This window comes from Zootermopsis nevadensis, unplaced genomic scaffold, assembly GCF_977971745.1.
Source record: "Zootermopsis nevadensis isolate Lab colony 2312 unplaced genomic scaffold, Znev_1.0 Znev_ptg000032l, whole genome shotgun sequence".
Lineage (NCBI taxonomy): Eukaryota > Metazoa > Arthropoda > Insecta > Blattodea > Termopsidae > Zootermopsis > Zootermopsis nevadensis.
In genome coordinates, this window is record NW_028259164.1 from 883,722 (window position 1) to 901,811 (window position 18,090).

The 18,090-nt window shown below is 37.2% G+C and overlaps 1 protein-coding gene across 4 annotated transcripts; it reads left to right on the forward strand.

Annotated features, from left to right (window-relative positions):
* The first annotated feature begins 443 nt into the window (after positions 1–443).
* Positions 444–17,802, forward strand: inaF-D (trp-interacting inaF-D). 4 transcript variants are annotated; one of them, XM_087359578.1, is made up of 4 exons: positions 444–526; positions 3,190–3,707; positions 15,412–15,531; positions 15,926–17,802. In XM_087359578.1, the coding sequence occupies exons 2-3, from the start codon at positions 3,401–3,403 to the stop codon at positions 15,525–15,527; spliced, it is 423 nt and encodes a 140-aa protein (XP_087215704.1). In that variant the 5' UTR covers positions 444–526; positions 3,190–3,400; the 3' UTR covers positions 15,528–15,531; positions 15,926–17,802. The 4 variants fall into 4 exon arrangements, with proteins under 4 accessions (XP_087215704.1, XP_087215703.1, XP_087215705.1 ...); XM_087359577.1 differs by having other exon boundaries at positions 509–637; XM_087359579.1 differs by lacking the exon at positions 444–526 and adding an exon at positions 645–767.
* Positions 17,803–18,090: the final 288 nt, after the last annotated feature.

Consider the following 18,090-nt stretch of genomic DNA (forward strand, 5'->3'; position numbering starts at 1 on the left):
TCAATTACTACAATAAGCATTACTTTTATCATGTATATTAAATCAAGTTACAAGCGGACATCAAAAAATTCTGAACTCTCAAACTACAAAATACGTTCGTTAAGAATTATATTAAATGAGATTTCAGGTTCTCAAGGTGGCGAGTATGAAAATGAATGTTTTCTGGTAAGATAAGCCGTGTAGGTGAAGAGTCATCGTCCTGATGATGGAGGCAGTAAGCACCTCTGAAACGTCTGTCAATTTCTACCAGACCAGACGCTGCAAACTCCCAGAAGACAAGTCATCTTCAGAATTATATTAAACCGACAAATAACATTTTCTATAAATGCTACTGAATCAATCATCCATGTGATTTTATTGAAACATGTTCTGAACATGGCTGTATGAATCTTGTATGATCGAGTGGGGCATGCGCACAGCTGGAGTCCTGCTGTAATCGGCCTACTTGAACACGCCGAGAGGAAGCCGTAGAGAGGTGCCCGTCTGACGTGCCAGATCGTGGTAACAAGTGGACGTCAGAGGCCAGGTGACCCTCTTGCATTTATTCTGTCATTAAAAGTCGTTGATTTTCCTACCAGGATTACTGAGGGTGTTGAAGTCTAGGTGTTTCCTTATAAAGAAGCTAGAAAGTTTTGAGGTGAGTCTCGCGTAGGAAAATCACACGAAATTCGTCTTCGTGTGATATTGAAGCCGTCTTCCGCAATACGATTCAGAGATGTGAATCATTGAATTAACTCTGTCAGAGCTACGGAATTTTTTTTTACGAGGTTTGTACGTATTTTGATTTACTAAGAATTTCTTTATTTGAGCTGTAGCTTCTGGGAAGGAACTGATATGAACCTCGCGATATATTAATGATTTTTCGATATACATCCCTTCGCCGAAATTAGTTTATGGATCATACCATAAATAGCGCGTTTACTTTCAACTCATTTGGAATATTCAGATATATTTTAACACGGATAATTTTGGTTTTTAGTTATGATTCCAGAAAACGACGTGTTTGAAGTATAATAAATTGTAACAGTAAATTTTAACCAATTGATAGATATATTTATTTATTTATCCACGAAACGTCTTACTGTTGGTGGTCACCCGACTTTGGTAATTTCTAATTTCGTGCGTTGAATAATACCAAAATGGCCTCTTTATTAAGTTATAAGATGGAAGTGGCACTAACGCCATCTAATTTGTGATCCTAAACTGTAGAACTTCGAAATATGTGCAGTTAGTTATTATCTGTATGCGTGTAGGAACTATGTGGCTATTATGTCTTATTTAACTTTCCGTTTGTTAACGACGCGGATGTAATTCAGCTGTTCATGTGAGTACCGAGATACAACGCATACATATCCACAAAACTCGAATGAAACATTACAAATAAGGCGACATTGCAAAATTTTAATGTATAGTTTATCTGACAGCATGTGACTATGACGTAACCAATTTTGCAAAGAAACAGATTACAGAGTTTCATAATTATGCTAACACATAATATTACTATACTTGAACAAAATCTCTGTTGAAACTGAGTAGCTTTTTATTATTATTTTTTAGTTTAAAGGGGAGTTTTAGATGGTTACATGAAGTCTGAGGTTCTCAGATACCAATAACTCTCACCCAAAACTGTTTACATCCAGGAAAATATTAATAGTCATTTATGAAAATATTCGTATAACTTAAGCTTTGCTTATAAGATTTAATCAAAATCTGTCGCAGGATTAAAAATGTGCACGAAAAAACTTCATATAAGTCCGATTAACCAAGCTAAATCAAAATTAAAATGATTCGATAACATTTAGTGTGTTTATTATACCAAGTTTTATCCAAATAATTCCTGTTAGTTATGAACACGTGGACGCACGCCTAAAATAGAACTGAAAATAATAAATGTGACACTTAACAGTAATTTAAATAAAATTCGCGTAGAAAGTATTTCACCAAAAATCGTTATAAAGAAATTTAAAAAACATGTTTTAAACCTTTTTCCGTCTGCCTTATTAATTAAACTACTCGCGGTGTATATGCGTGAAGCAGCTGTTAATCTGATGTAATTAACATTTCGACTGGTAATTAAACATGTCTGGCGCCATCCCTGTTAATAACTTACCAGTGTAAAAATCTCCCCTTTGTTAGGATGTTCCACGCAGATATTTACTGAGTTTCTAACACGCCTTGTTCATATATTTTCCGCCATTGTGAAAAGTATTATAATATCACTTCTAGTGTGTCCGTAAACCGACTGCCACGAAGTTTGAATAAACTGTCTTCATTTCTAATTTGCGCCCCGCGAGTCTTTAATAACGGGTGAATGTGCTACTAGGTCTGAAATAGGTCGCGAACCCCTGACCCTTGGCCACTGTAGTGTCGAAAATGAAGCGCTCTCTTCCCCAAATATCAGATTACATTCCTACAGTTCGTGTGTGATGGAATCTAAATTGCAGTTCTAATATATTTAGATGTAAGTTTATATATAAGTCATCCATGTCTTCAGTGTGAAATATTTACGGTTATAAAATCTTATTTTTACGTTATGTATAAAACTTCAATCTTAAAAACTTCATACATCTGTACATTCTTCGTATACACATATAAATTATACGTCAAAACCTCATAAATTATAGGTCTACAACTTTATTCTTATACACGTATAATTATTTTGTTGTATATCTTAGTGCTGTTTTTTTTTTAAAAAAATAGCGTATTTTCGAACGGACTTTACTACTTTATGTCTCATATCATAGGATTACATTTTATTTCAAAATACTGTCTAGTTCTTTAGTATCTATTAAACCCATTTCCATAAAATTAAGATATAAAGAAGAATGTAGAAATTTTTAACTTCTGAGAAACCCTAAAACATGAAAATTATACAAAAACTTTAAAACCACAAGAACAACATCTAAAATGTAAACTATTGTTTTTTATGCGAGTCTGATAATTTATTTACCGTTCTTATTTATTTTAACAAACTTTTATTTATCAGTTCTGAAAATACAGAATTTGTGAAGGGCGAACAAATTAGTATAAACTGAACAAATTGGGCCATCGTAAAAATATTGAATATCTACGAGATTCAGAACAGCCTTACGATTTTACAGCAATTATTTTAATGATTTCTTAACTCATTTTTCTGTTATATTTCGAAATAATATCCTTAACTACAATACAGTTTCATCTTTTTTTCAGAAACTTAAGATGAAATGCGACATTAGATTTACGACATTTGTGGTCCATCGATTTATAATACGATAAAACTACACCTGGGACCCATATTACACTTTTGATTTTCCTTTCGTCTTATACCGTCCTGGTTTTATCATAATGTAGAACACGCGGATAAACACTTCTATCCTTCATCTGTTCAAATCCACTCAGACTAGAGAAGAAACAGAGAAAGATGATTGAAAGATCTGACGAAGAGGTTTCTGTGGACAGCGAAACTCAACAGATTCCAGCTGACATGAGATATTCAAGTGCCGAAGCGTCAGCCAAAGATAAATTGTACGAACCAAGAAAAGTGCGGAAGGTAATAAGAGTTTTCACAGTGATGGCCTACGTGCTCTCAGTGTCGCTTGCAGCCATCATGTTGTCTCTCTACTACGTGTTCCTGTGGGACCCGAAGCTACCCACAGTCGGAAGAGACGGAGTACCAATGGCTTTGACAGACACGGGACCCCACCGTATTATCGCCTTCTCCAACCCAGGTAACGCAGACAAGACTGTAATGTGTCTTAATTTGTTGACTCAGTAAGAAAAATAATTGCAATGTAACTTAATAATAATACGAACACTTAAATTATTTAAGACTTGAGGTTCTCACAGCAGTGAGTATGAAGATTTCTGTCTTCTGGGTTGTTGCGCTGTGTAGTCTGGTCTATGTTTACCAACGTTTCGGAGGTCATACTGCCTCCGTCATCAGGGCGATGAGTATGAAGATTTCTGTCTTCTGGGTTGTTGCGCTGTGTAGTCTGGTAGATGTTAACCAACGTTTCAGAGGTCATACTGCCTCCGTCATCAGGGCGATGAGTATGAAGATTTCTGTCTTCTGGGTTGTTGCGCTGTGTAGTCTGGTTGATATTAACCAACGTTTCAGAGGTCATACTGCCCCCGTCATCAGGTCGATTCTTTCTAAGTTATCTACGCTATGAAGATTTCTATCTTCTGGGTTGTTGCGCTGTGTAGTCTGGTCGATGTTTACCAACGTTTCGGAGGTCATACTGCCTCCGTCATCAGGGCGATTCTTTCTAAGTTATCTACGCTATGAAGATTTCTGTCTTCTGGGTTGTTGCGCTGTGTAGTCTGGTCGATGTTTACCAACGTTTCGGAGGTTATACTGCCTCCGTCATCAGGGCGATGAAGATTTCTGTTTTCTGGGTTGTTGCGCTGTGTAGTCTGGTCGATGTTTACCAACGTTTCGGAGGTCATACTGCCTCCGTCATCAGGGCTATTCTTTCTAAGTTATCTACGCTATGAAGATTTCTGTCTTCTGGGTTGTTGCGCTGTGTAGTCTGGTCGATGTTTACCAACGTTTCAGAGGTCATACTGCCTCCGTCATCAGGGCGATTCTTTCTAAGTTATCTACGCTATGAAGATTTCTGTCTTCTGGGTTGTTGCGCTGTGTAGTCTGGTCGATGTTTACCAACGTTTCGGAGGTTATACTGCCTCCGTCATCAGGGCGATGAAGATTTCTGTTTTCTGGGTTGTTGCGCTGTGTAGTCTGGTCGATGTTTACCAACGTTTCAGAGGTCATACTGCCTCCGTCATCAGGGCGATTCTTTCTAAGTTATCTACGCTATGAAGATTTCTGTCTTCTGGGTTGTTGCGCTGTGTAGTCTGGTCGATGTTTACCAACGTTTCAGAGGTCATACTGCCTCCGTCATCAGGGCGATTCTTTCTAAGTTATCTACGCTATGAAGATTTCTGTCTTCTGGGTTGTTGCGCTGTGTAGTCTGGTCGATGTTTACCAACGTTTCGGAGGTTATACTGCCTCCGTCATCAGGGCGATGAAGATTTCTGTTTTCTGGGTTGTTGCGCTGTGTAGTCTGGTCGATGTTTACCAACGTTTCGGAGGTCATACTGCCTCCGTCATCAGGGCGATTCTTTCTAAGTTATCTACGCTATGAAGATTTCTGTCTTCTGGGTTGTTGCGCTGTGTAGTCTGGTCGATGTTTACCAACGTTTCAGAGGTCATACTGCCTCCGTCATCAGGGCGATTCTTTCTAAGTTATCTACGCTATGAAGATTTCTGTCTTCTGGGTTGTTGCGCTGTGTAGTCTGGTCGATGTTAACCAACGTTTCAGAGGTCATACTGCCTCCGTCATCACCCAGACTACACAGCGCAACAACCCTGAAGACAGAAATCTTCATACTCAATCGCCCTTATGACGGAGGCAGTATGACCTCTGAAACGTTGTTAAACATCGACCAGACTACACAGCGCAACAACCCAGAAGACAGAAATCTTCATAGCGTAGATAACTTAGAAAGAATCGCCCTGATGACGGAGGCAGTATGACCTCCGAAACGTTGGTAAACATCGACCAGACTACACAGCGCAACAACCCAGAAGATAGAAATCTTCATAGCGTAGATAACTTAGAAAGAATCGCCCTGATGACGGAGGCAGTATGACCTCTGAAACGTTGGTAAACATCGACCAGACTACACAGCGCAACAACCCAGAAGACGGAAATCTTCACTTAAATTATTGTTGGAGGGGCCGAATATATGTTATAAAATCTTAAATTTCATGATGTTCTTATGGGTTTTGGCGTCATATAGACTCGGCAGTAGATGCCAGCATTTCGGAGGAACGTAATGTCTCCATCTTCAGGCCTGAAATGACAATGCTTACAAGCATCTACGAGTCTACACGACTTTGTTCTCTAACTTCGTAGGATGTATGTAGGAATCTTATTAAACACACTTAAGAAGTACATTATTCCCGGTGGTATATTAATATAATATTAATTTTTAATCAAACTGCTCTTCAGTCGTTTTAAGGCACAGCTCTTGAAAACATGTTAAGATCGGAATTTAAATCCAAATGGCTGAAAGCTTTCTTGGAAATGATAAAAACTCGGAAGACAGATTCGCTGTAGCGACGAGTACTTACAACTGTGAAGTAACTTAAGTCAGAACAAACACAATTTCATCGTTCACGATAGAACACAAACATAAGCGTGAAGTTCCGAACTCAGAATTAACAGCTCACAGTGTCTCTGAAATCATTCGGAAGTTGGAATTGAAATATCGACGGTGCGTAATCCCCGGGACCTGCAGTGCCGTTGCCTCAACTGCAGAGATTACGAAATGTCAAACAAGAGAGAGAAAACTCGTGACAAAAGACGAAATTATTTATTTGAAAATACAAGTAAATTTAAAAAGGGATTAAAATTAGGCACACATACTGACACAGCGAACAGAAGATGTGGGTTATTTAGTAAAATACGAATATACGTGTAAAGATGAAGTGGCTGTTGTAAATCACGTGTTTTCAATCTCAGATGTCCCAATTTTCATTCCCTGTGACTAGCCTTTATGGAGTTACACCCTTTACATTGTCAATCGTAAAACGTTTCTTTGATGTTGCCACGTTAACATGACAGCGAAAAGGGACATGTTTCAATAATTTCCTGTAGGATCTCTGTCTCATTCTCACTACTTTCCCCTGCTCCAGAAACACATCCCTTTCTGTATCGTGTCAACGTGGCGACATCTCTGTGATATTTTACCATTAATAATATAGGCTAGTCTTAGGGAAAGATTCCAACACTGGAAAAAATAGAACTGATTTGCAATAAATTTCCTCTCTTTACCATTTTTTCGTATTTTATCAAATAACAGAATTTTCCTATGGCCCGGAACTTATGGGACACTCTGTATACATGCCTGTTTATTACGTAATGCCTTACACATTTTGTAATCAACAAGCAGACAAATGGGACGTCTTTAGCTTCCACAAAATATGGTATCTAGGCTAACCAATTAACCCTGAAATCATTAATCCCTGGGAGTAGAGTAGAACTGGTAATCAGAATATTTATTTTATTTAGTGTTCTGTCTGAGGACAGGTCCATATGAACAGGATCCTTCCATCCTTTTCTCGGACTGGGACCTGTTCATATACGTTCTTGGCAGATGATCCAGAAGTGGTTTGCCATTGCCTTCTTCTGTGTGTGAATGGAGTAATTGTTGGGATGCCACGGAGGAAAACTCCGTGTTGCCTAGACCACGGCCTTGCCCAACACAAGTTATAAATTTGGGCACCGCCGGGAATCGAACCCGAGACCCCCAGGATTACAAGGCCAGCGTTCTAACCGCTAGACCACCGCGACCGCGGCGTTAATCAGAATAACTCAACAGTAATAATTTCAAACAAAATTAAAACCATAATTAAGGGTTCAAGTATAGTAAACTGTCTCTCTCAACACGTTAATCACACGCACAACTCCTCTTATATCCTGCCATTTTACCCATGGAGCAAAGTAATAAGTCAATGTTATAATTTGCCAGTTTAAAGTTAGAAGAGGCTAGAATACACTGACATTTTGACGACGACATATCTTCTAGCAAGGTTCGTATATGTCATACTTAAATTTCACTTGGCAATTCCGGCATTTAAAAGTAGTGCTTTCACTCTAAATTCAGTTTGACACTTTCTCTTTCTGAATTATTGCACCTCTGCTCAAAACAAATGACGTCACGGTGAACAGGGCAGTGTGCATATTAGGGTTGTCCAGTCAGTTGACCGCTTATGTCCTTTCGCAGAAGGCTTATTACGGTTTTCGCCAATTGTGTTCGATCCCAGGGATTGATTCAGTCAACTCAGGTCTAATAACCTTCTCGTAACTGATTGAAATGTTACAGTTTTACTCATATTAAAAAAAGGGAAGAAATAAACACGATATGGATCAGTAGAACGCTGATGTTGTTCTAACTAAATGTTTTGTGGCCAACTTGTATCGGGAATAAAATTCGAAGAGCTTTTCTGCTCTGTCCGATAGCTGTTTTATGTTCGTGCTGTGGGCTGTGTTTCGGAGCGTCTGGTTCAATTGGCCGTAATCACGTGTTTCGTCATTTGCTCTGTTTCTGAGCATTAAATTCATGTTTATTAAATACACCGTAAAACACTATCACTCTCAACCACCTTAGAACACAAAAGAAATGCGAGAAATATATTTTGAAAACAAGTTGTGGTTTGTTTTCGTGTTTTTTTATGTTCAGTGTGGTAGCTACTTACGTAATGTCTGTACGTCTGCATGTGCCATTTGCGAAGTTACACAGCAGACTTCGAATAAATCTGGTATCTGGTTAAGAGCTCTTAAGTTAGGCATGTCGACACGTCCTATTAGGCCCGACACAGATCTCGTATTAGACACGATGCTGTGCCCCAAATGTCTCAATTTTAATACATTTTAAGCTTCAAATTCATGTCAAATATCTACGCGCGTAAAACTTTTATTTTTTTAAATTAATACGGTGGAAATATATTTAAATTTTATTCACGTTAGTTCGTATGTGTATGAAAATAGAGGAAATTAATTATATATCTTAAGTTTAAGTTTGGAATTAATACAAGTAGGTGATTATATAACTTTTCCCCACCCATGCGATGACCCCCCGAAACATTCAATTCCTTTTTAAGTCTCCCTTAGCGTATAAGCTACATATACGGAGTTGAACATAGCAATGTAATAGTTTTCTATGTGAAACGAAAATTGTTTATATCTCTGTGAACATGTTTAGTTTGCCATAAAGTCTAAATTAACGGACAGCCAGCTTTAGCTGTCGTCTGTCATATATCCGAACTACAAAAAATCCTGACACGTTCCTTCATTCTTGCCAGTGCAGATCCCTTCGTCCCCCCCCCCCCACCACCACCACCACCACCACCAACCAATTCCAATTTCTGCACAGAATGGGCCGAGGACCATTCCCGTTTCATCAAACGTGAATCCAGTATTTCGTATTCCGACTTCGATCTCACTCTGCTATAACGCAAGTGTTAAAATGAAGGAACAGAAAATTCTGAAACTTCCTCTTGAAAAATTCATACTTCGCCTTCCCTTGACCCAAAAGGCGGATTCTATCTCGATTCTTTACGTTCAACTCATAAAATCTAGAAGTGCCGTCTCTGTTTACAACCCTTTATCTCAGGAACTAGAGTTGACGGCGCGGTCGAAACCTCATAAAATTCATGCAGTTCACTTTCTTACTCTCCGCTGTAAAATATACGTTTAAAATAGGAAATAAAACAAGATTAGCTTAGAACGAATTTAGCTTAACCCTTTGAAGCCGAACGAGAGAGAGAGAGAGAGAGAGAGAGAGAGAGAAAGAGGAAATTGGTGGGGGAGAAGTGAGAGACACTTCGATATCTGGGGGGGAGAAAGAGCATCTTATAGCTAGAAGGTCCCCAGGCAATGCCCGCTCGTCCTTCTGTTAAGGATAAAGTAAGAGTGAAGGCGTTAGTGTGATGATTGGCATAAAAGACGGAATTTTGAAATTTTGTATTAGCGAAAGCTGAGGCTATTAATTTGGAAGTTTAATACATAATTTAGAAGTTCCTACTGAGGGGAGGGGGGTAAATTTTGACGGCGTTAAGGGGTGGTAAATTTTGATTAATTTAAGTCGGGAGGGCTGCATGAGAAGCTTGCAGTGGCAACTTGGAACTTGGGAACCATCTCAGCATTTGCTTAAAGACAGAGGAAAACCAAGGAAAACCTGTGTCGAGATGGCCGGTCGCAGGACCTTCCGGGTGCGCGCTGACTACTAGCCAGCGGTCCGGCAGACAAAAGAGAGATTAGTACGACCCCTAGGTTTCCCTAACTTGTGCCATGGGCTTTATTGATAAAGTCAGGTACATTTGGTGTAATAATACAACACAATATGATGGATGCAGGTCATCCGTGTTTCCGTGGTCAAGATCGTCTAAATATTACGTATTTATGAATTCAGTCCGTACCGCGAAGAAAACACTACACCTCACCATTACGAAAATCAGCTGGTTAAACAGTTGAAGCCGAAGCTCGTCTTCATAACATTTACGAATCCAGACCGTACCGCGAAGAAAACACTTCACTTAACCATTAGAAGTCGAATCAGGCGGTACCACATAAGATTTAACAAAAGAACATCCCGGTCAAAGCCTTAAGACACGTTTTGGATACCCCTTTTGATAAATAAACCGTTTGTAATAAATTACTAAACAGAACAGAACTAGTTTCGATTTCTGTAACACAGACTCAAAATAAATTATTAGAATTTTCAGAATATGATTGATTATTGTAGTTGAAATTATTCTCGTCACAACACAACCTCCCTCCGAGGTAGATCATTGGTGGATCTTAAGGTTAAAGTTTAGGGCGATGACAATCCTCATAACGGAGGCAATAAGTACCTCTGAAACGTCGGCAAACTTCTAAGAGACTGCAAAGCACAACTTTCCAGAAGACAATCATATATTCATTTATTGATATAACCTCGCAAATCAAAAGTTATTTTCTTTATAATCTGATGATTCAGTCTCTTTAACCCAGTATTTTAATCAGGGTTACGTAAACTCTGGACAATATGTAAAGCAACATTTTGCGGTCGTGAATTAACTTTCTTGTATTACAGACATTCATTACTCGGCATGGATATTTGAGCTGTCAATCTAACTCGATGTCAGAATGTTGAGAATCCTCACTAGTCCTGTGTTAAAGAACGCTCAGCGTGGAAAGAGCTTTGTTTCTTTACTGCAAAACCTCGTGACGACACGGGGAGTCATACGGGTTGCCTGTCTATCCGCCATAGTCCTTTAATCGTATTATCGTCGAGTTCACATGTAATCCTTGTCGCCCTGACCATAATAGCTCAAAATAATGAAGAAACTGCTAGACTAACAAACCACAGCTTTTAATATTAACCCTCTGAAGCCGAAACTCGCCTAAATAATTATTTAAGAATTCAGTCCGTACCGCGAAGAAAACACTACACTTCACCATTACAAAGCTCAACTTGTTAACGCTGTTTAAGGAAATAATCGCTGTTTACAGTTAGAATCGTATGAAACTTATTAAAGCAAATTGAAGAGTTACTAACTGTTGAAGAAAGTGGAATATACAACAGCATTTAAAGTCAACGAATTTTTTTTTTTGGGGGGGGGGGGTGGAAGCTATAATTTAAAATAATTTTTGTTTAATTTGCTGCACATTTCTAAATCTGTTGCAGAAAATTACTCAGATATTTCCACTCTACAACATTTTAATAATATATTCCCATCTACTTGATGATCTTTCAAATTATTTCCTTCCAAGAGGTTTCTCCTTACCAAAATCCTGAATGGATTTCTTGTTTTACAGTCCGGTAGTATGCGCCAAACTCAATATAATATCGCAGGAAAGAAGATTATAAACTCAAATTCTCTGTGAATATAAGATATCCCTCACAATTGCGAAAGAATCATTCGCTGTCAGCAACCACCCATCAACAGGAAGTCCTGATCATTACGAGTTCTTTGCGTAAAGAAGGTGGATCGGAAAGAGATGTCCGATTGGGGGGGGGGGGGGAAGATGCTCTCTGGATTGTATTGATCGACAAAAACGGAGCTCTTAAGCCAAGTTTTCAATTACACGATTAAAACTGATTATTACGTACAATATATCTTATTAGTGACAAAACATTTTCTACCGACAATGATCTTATTGTATCAATTCTGATTTTTTCGTTCCTTATTGTGTAGTTTTGTTACGTTATCGAGTGATCTCGGAGTGTGCGCGCGCAAGGCAGTGTGACCCTGTGACGAGTGGCTGACTTCGATGTGTGTGTACACGTTTCACTCTAGGTTCTAGATTTCGTAAACACAAAACAATGAATTGAATGATTTTTGTGACAGATATTCGGATTCAGTATCACAGTGAGACTTTATAAAACGAGAATCTAATTCCATTGTTTTAAGTGTTAATTATTTCATGTCACGAGAGAGGGTGTTGTATTGGCGTGAAGCTTAACCGTTACGGAGTGAAGTGTTCAAGTGTTTTCATTACTGAAATCTGTGCTCGTTATTTGAGTGATTTCATTGTTTTAAGCAAAGAATGTGTTACTCTTAATACAATTTGTGAAAAATATATTCCTACAAATAATACCACACCCCTTTTTAATGTTCAATATAGTATTAAAATCACCTTATATGGATATTTACGTAAATAATAAAGAGTGACAATCCACTCTGAATATTTAAACTAATGATATGAGGCCGATATGAGTTTTATTCTTGCTATATATTGTGGGATTTTGAAAAGAAAACAATTTACAGCCCTTATATTATTTTGAGGGCCACCGAAGCCTTCAATTACGTTAATATAATGAGTGGTCGGTCTGTAAACAGCAGTAGCATTGCAGTGACGACGAGAACAGAAGGCAGTGTCCGACAACAGAGTAGCTGTGCGGTGCCGAACGGAGTTAAATTCGCTGGCGAAGAGTCCAAAGATAAAATGTACGAGCCCAAACACACAAAGAAACTTGTCAGAGTCCTCACTGTGGTTGCCTACGTGTTTTCTGTCTCACTAGCAGCCATTATGTTGTCTGTATATTACGTATTTTTGTGGAATCCAAAGGATATCCATCACCGAGCTGTACACATCACTACTCCAAATCCAAATTCATCTCCTGGCTCTAGCTGTCCTCAGATCATCGCAGCTTCCATTCAGGAACAAATAAATAGTCAAGGTAAAACATTAATCGCACTTAATTTACTGTTCTTTAAGAAGAAACTGTGGTCTAAAACACGAGAAGACAGTTCCATCAGGCACCAAACTTAAGAATGATCTCCTCTCCCAAGTCTTAATGGGGCGTGTTTAATTAAGCACAGATACAAGTGTACGTTCTATATTTGAGGAGCGTTTCCCACGAAAATTTGTAAAAATTCGCATATTATCTTACCCACGTCTTCTCTAAATTATGTCCGTCTGTCCGATGGGATAAATGTAACTATTATAGAATCGATCAAGGGATTTGTATGAAATTGGTGAGGATTATTGAAATCTGTGATCTTCTCAGTTAAAACTCGCTAAATATTTATCGGAGCGAAAAATATTTTGAAATGACTTGTAGGGAATGAAATACATTTTATGTGCAATATACTTTTGTTTCTGTAAGTCTCGAGGTTTTCGAGATAAAAGAAGATTTTTATGTTCTCGTCTTTTTTTCTGGAGAACCGATTGTATTCTCGGCTTGTCAAAGAATAGCCCACTTAGCATCAAACGTAAGGATTTAATTATTGAAAATCTATAGAAAATAACAGCTAATGTGCCATAATTACTAAGCTATGCCTACATTTCCTAGCTTGTTATTTTATGGCTACAGTTCTTCAGATTGCAGGGTTTGATTAGTCCAATAACAGTAAAGTATTCATGACAATAAAACTACTCCAGTTAAAACAAAATACATGGTTTAAACATAGAATCAAATAGAAATTGGGATCACTGCCAAACACTACAAAAAAAAAACTGCATACCGTATTTAAAATCCATTTTACCAGACTTTTTCTCGTGCTATAAGCCTCGCCTTTCGTAACTTCATCGTAAGAATTCCACAAGCTATAACACATGTCTAATTATTTATCATAAATGCAAATGCATGAATATATTATGGTTACGTGACATGGTTCATATTGTACATGCGCATTCTGCCTGCCGTGTTTAAATATTCTTTCCCAGAAAGCATTTCGCATATGCCATAGCCGGGAAGTAACGTTTACAACAGTTGCTAGTGAATTCTCACATAAACAGAGCTAAATTTACTTCCAGGACCTGCCTGCAAGGGGCACGAGCAGAAAGCTCTCTCCAGAAGACCATTCAAGTATTTTTAACGCCGAACACCAGAAAATATTAAAGCTATCAAGCACGATGTATTGGTTCAAGTATGCACGTACTGAAGGCGATTACTAATTTCTGCACTTTATGGTTTCTGTATTAGAATTCTTGGAGCCAAATGTACTACTGACGAAACAAACGCAAGATAAGGCTAGACGTCTGATAATATACTATAAGTTTTATTCATTTATGGTAATACTGGTCTAACTTGCTTGAAATATAAGACTGATTGTAAAGTTGTTCGCGAATAGAATAGAAAATTCAAAACTGACGATCTTTGAATTTATCTGTACTGCTGAAATAACTGGGTCCCAGAGCAGGAAATTTTATAATGTACTGACAGTGTTTGTATGAAAGAAAATGTTTTGTTATTGTCATTATTATTATAATTATTATTATTTAACATTAAACATTAATGTTAATATTGTTTTGCCCGCCCTACGTGAAGTGTCACGTGTAAATTAGCGCGAGGTATAAGGACCACAATTTGTGAAACACTGCTCTTAATTAATTAATCCGCTTAACAAGGACGAACTCACAAATAAACGGATAATCATAAATGAGACGCAGATAAGACGCTCTGCAGTACAACACAGAAGCGTTTCGTTTTATTCCGAAAGCAACCAACAGCTTTTATTTACAGTCATTGGTATGTTAAATTTCACGATTTTTTTACGTATTGACTGTGAACGAAACTTCATTCTTGGCTGGAAGGAAGAGTGTCCCTTTTGAATTTTAATGATTTATCGTTCCTTCCTCTGAATAGTAAGAGTATATCTCTTTAACTTCATGTTTTAACCATCAGGAAGCCTCTGAACTGTGGGCAAAATGACTTACACAGCGGTTCTCAACTTCTTTTCATATGCAGATAAGATAAAGTTGGGAACACTGCGGAAATAATAATAAGCTCGTATATCAGAGAGCCCGTTCGAATTTGAAAGATGACTGACACAGGCCGTATATATTTATGCTTTCGTTTTCCAAATTTCCATTTAATACCAAACTTTCTCAGTTTGAAGCGACATATTTTATCTTATATCGCTTAAAACGTATGAAATTAAGTTGGTGATAGAGACATCTGTTTTGAATAGATATTAAATCTGACCTTTCACATTAGGGGAAGAGAAAATGGTGCTGAGGAAAACCACAGATCTTGAATTTGCGTAATGATGAGCTTCATAATTTGGACTTCTCACCAAAAAGTATTACGAAGATAAGATCAATTAGGATGAGACTGAAATGGCATATAGCACCCATGGGAGAGATAATAAATGTACACAAAATTTTGATTTCAAGATCTTAAGGGAAGAGTCCACTCTGTAGACCCGAGTGTTTTCTCCTGAGCATGTGTACAGCGTGTATATTGAGTAAATTAAGCACAAAAAATTGTCTAGATACACATTTTATAAGAACACACATAGCTAATCGGACATAGTCCATATATAAAAGTAAATGTCATGTTAAAAGAATATTTGTGTAAATGTTCCAGTACTGACAACAGTTTTGAACCCAAAAAAAGCGCTACCAACTGCAATATCTATTCTTTCTGCAGATGTTTCAATAAAAGCTGAGAATCCGGTACCTCATTTGCAGCCATCTTCAACGTCAACTACACCAAACCAGCAAGTGACCACAAACTCTACACTGGACCACCTTCTTGACACCTAACAAGGTAAAGAGATATATTAAAGGTTAAATGAGTTTTAAATATTGTGCTTCTCTTTAACATCATACAAAAGGGTGCTTAAACTATCCAAAATTGGAGAAATAAAACGCTAATGTGAATCAGAACTCACGAAACATCTCAAAAGCACGTGGTTTAACAGATTTGTGAAGTTTCGTCTTGATTTAAAACTCCTTCATGTGCTGATCAGTTGATCTTGAAGGCAGGCACGTCATAAAGGCAACGGTTAACCCGAACCTGACGCATAATATTGATGGTTAATGACTCCAAACAATATTTATTTTTGAGGTTAAGTATATTTTATCTTCAACTTTACAAATATCAAACTAACATAAAAGTGTTGAACAGCGTGCATCATTCTTATGTAATTAATATTTTCCAGGGTTTGAAAATGTCAACACATCGTGACATAACAAAATATTCAAGAAAACTGCAGAGAATGAAGATTGTTGATACTGATTACACCATCACAGGTTACTTTATGTAAAGCAGATGAAACTTACGAGGAAAAAAAAACAGTTTATTTATCGGTAGATTATAGTCACTTTCTCTATGGCAAGATATATTATATATTATAATGACAAGATCCAGCCATCAGTCTGTTTTCGAACATTTCTTTAAATTTAACAGAGTGTTGTGTCATCTCTTTTTAAAATGGTATATGTGATACATTAAAAATGATACTCTACTGTATAAATATAATTTAACTCCCAAATACATTTGACATTTATTCATTATGTATCGTATTATAATGTAACAAAAAATCTATGATAATTTCCTTCTCTTTAACATTTAAATTATAGCTTCCATTTAACAAATTTCATAGATGATACAACCTAAATAAATGTAATTTATTGTATGATGCCATGATTCAAGATTTTATATGCTGTATAGAAATATTTGTTGTAGAACGTTTCATAAGATAAACGTTTTATAGTAATTAGGGATACAGTTTATAATTGTAAACTTCAAGTGAACTCCAGTAAACTTTACAGTAAATATCAGTGGGAACAAAATACAAGCTAGACACATGAGTCTTATCTCTGAGGTTATCATTAATTAACTTTACACTGGCTAAGGCTAATAATTAAGGCTTAACCAGTCTTTCTCTCTTCATGCCATGTTCCTTTCTTATTACTGTTAACTCCCCCCACCTCATGTTTCTCCTGCTGATAAAAAAATCAGTAGTCATGATGTAAGGATGCTAAATACTTTGGTCATTGACTCTAATTGAGATTATGGTTACAACATTTCAGATCCTACCTCTGTATTGATCCTCTAGTAAAAAACAAGGTAGGACAGGGAATACCTACTCAGCTTGCCCTTATCACTATAAACACTAAAATGGCATTCAGAATATGAAAGAGCAATTTTAAGGTTATGTAAATGTCTGCAGCGCAATCTTGTCATTTGAATGTGTTATTGTTATGCAGTACATTGCTGAAACAACTTTCTTTCCTAATAAGTTGATTGTTTCATGTAAGGTAACAGTATTATGCAAACATTTAACACTATATTATATGACAATTCTTCAGTAGGTATGTATTGTTTATACTAATAACTAACTAGATGGCTTACCGAACCCAAAGGTTCATCACCGACTTAACCAAAGCCCTCCACCGGAACCCTGTCCTGGGCCAACAAAATCCAGTCTCCTTCAACTCCTATCTCCCATAGATCCCGCCTGACATTATCCTCCCATCTACGTCTAGGTCTCCCCAGCAGTCTCTTCCCCTCAGGCTTGCCAACCAATAAGTTTATACTAATACATTTCAGAATTGTTTTTACTTAAAATTTGCACAAACCTGTGAATGTTAGTATTATTGACAATGATTTTTCTTAATTTATTACTTCAGAATATGAATACATGACACACCTTCTTCATATGGCCTTACAGTGACCAGCCAAAAATAGGAGTTAAAAAACTGTGAAAAGATAATTATGAGTGAAAGTATCATAGTTCCATTTTTTTTATTTTCATATACATTGACCATGAGGAGAGAAAAATTATGTATATTATTCTGTTTGGGTATTTCTGTGGAATCACACTATGAAAAGTTACATTTCAACAAGATAAAACGTCACCTTTGAGATTACTTCTGATGCTCTAATGAAATGAACATCCTAATTAAAAAGTATTTATAAAAATATAGTTTTTTAATATTGTTCTAATAGCTATGCTGTGTATATTACAGTATTGTACACCTGTGTATTTTTTTCTTGATATAATTTTCCAATAAAACAGAAAAATCAATCTGATATTCCCTCTCTTGTACTTTTACGTGATCCTGAATGTGACTTGTCTTCTAGAATGTTGCCGTAGTCTGGTACACGTTTACTATAGTTTCATAGGTGCTTGCTGTCTGAATCATCAGGGTCACCTGATGATGGAGTCGGCAAGGACCTCTGAATCATTGGTAAACTTGTACCAGACTACACATTGCAACATCCCAGAAAACAAGTCATCTTCATACTTGCCACCATGAGAACCTGAAATCTCATCAAGGCATAATTTTCTCAAGCACTTTAACAGGTACTGTATATAAG

Excerpts from the sequence above, each read along its gene's own strand:
- inaF-D (XM_087359576.1), top strand. The coding sequence starts at position 12,351 with ATGAGTGGTCGGTCTGTAAACAGCAGTAGCATTGCAGTGACGACGAGA. Across the intron at positions 12,715-15,411 it reads GGAACAAATAAATAGTCAAG|ATGTTTCAATAAAAGCTGAG; the intron begins GTAAAACATTAA and ends TTCTTTCTGCAG.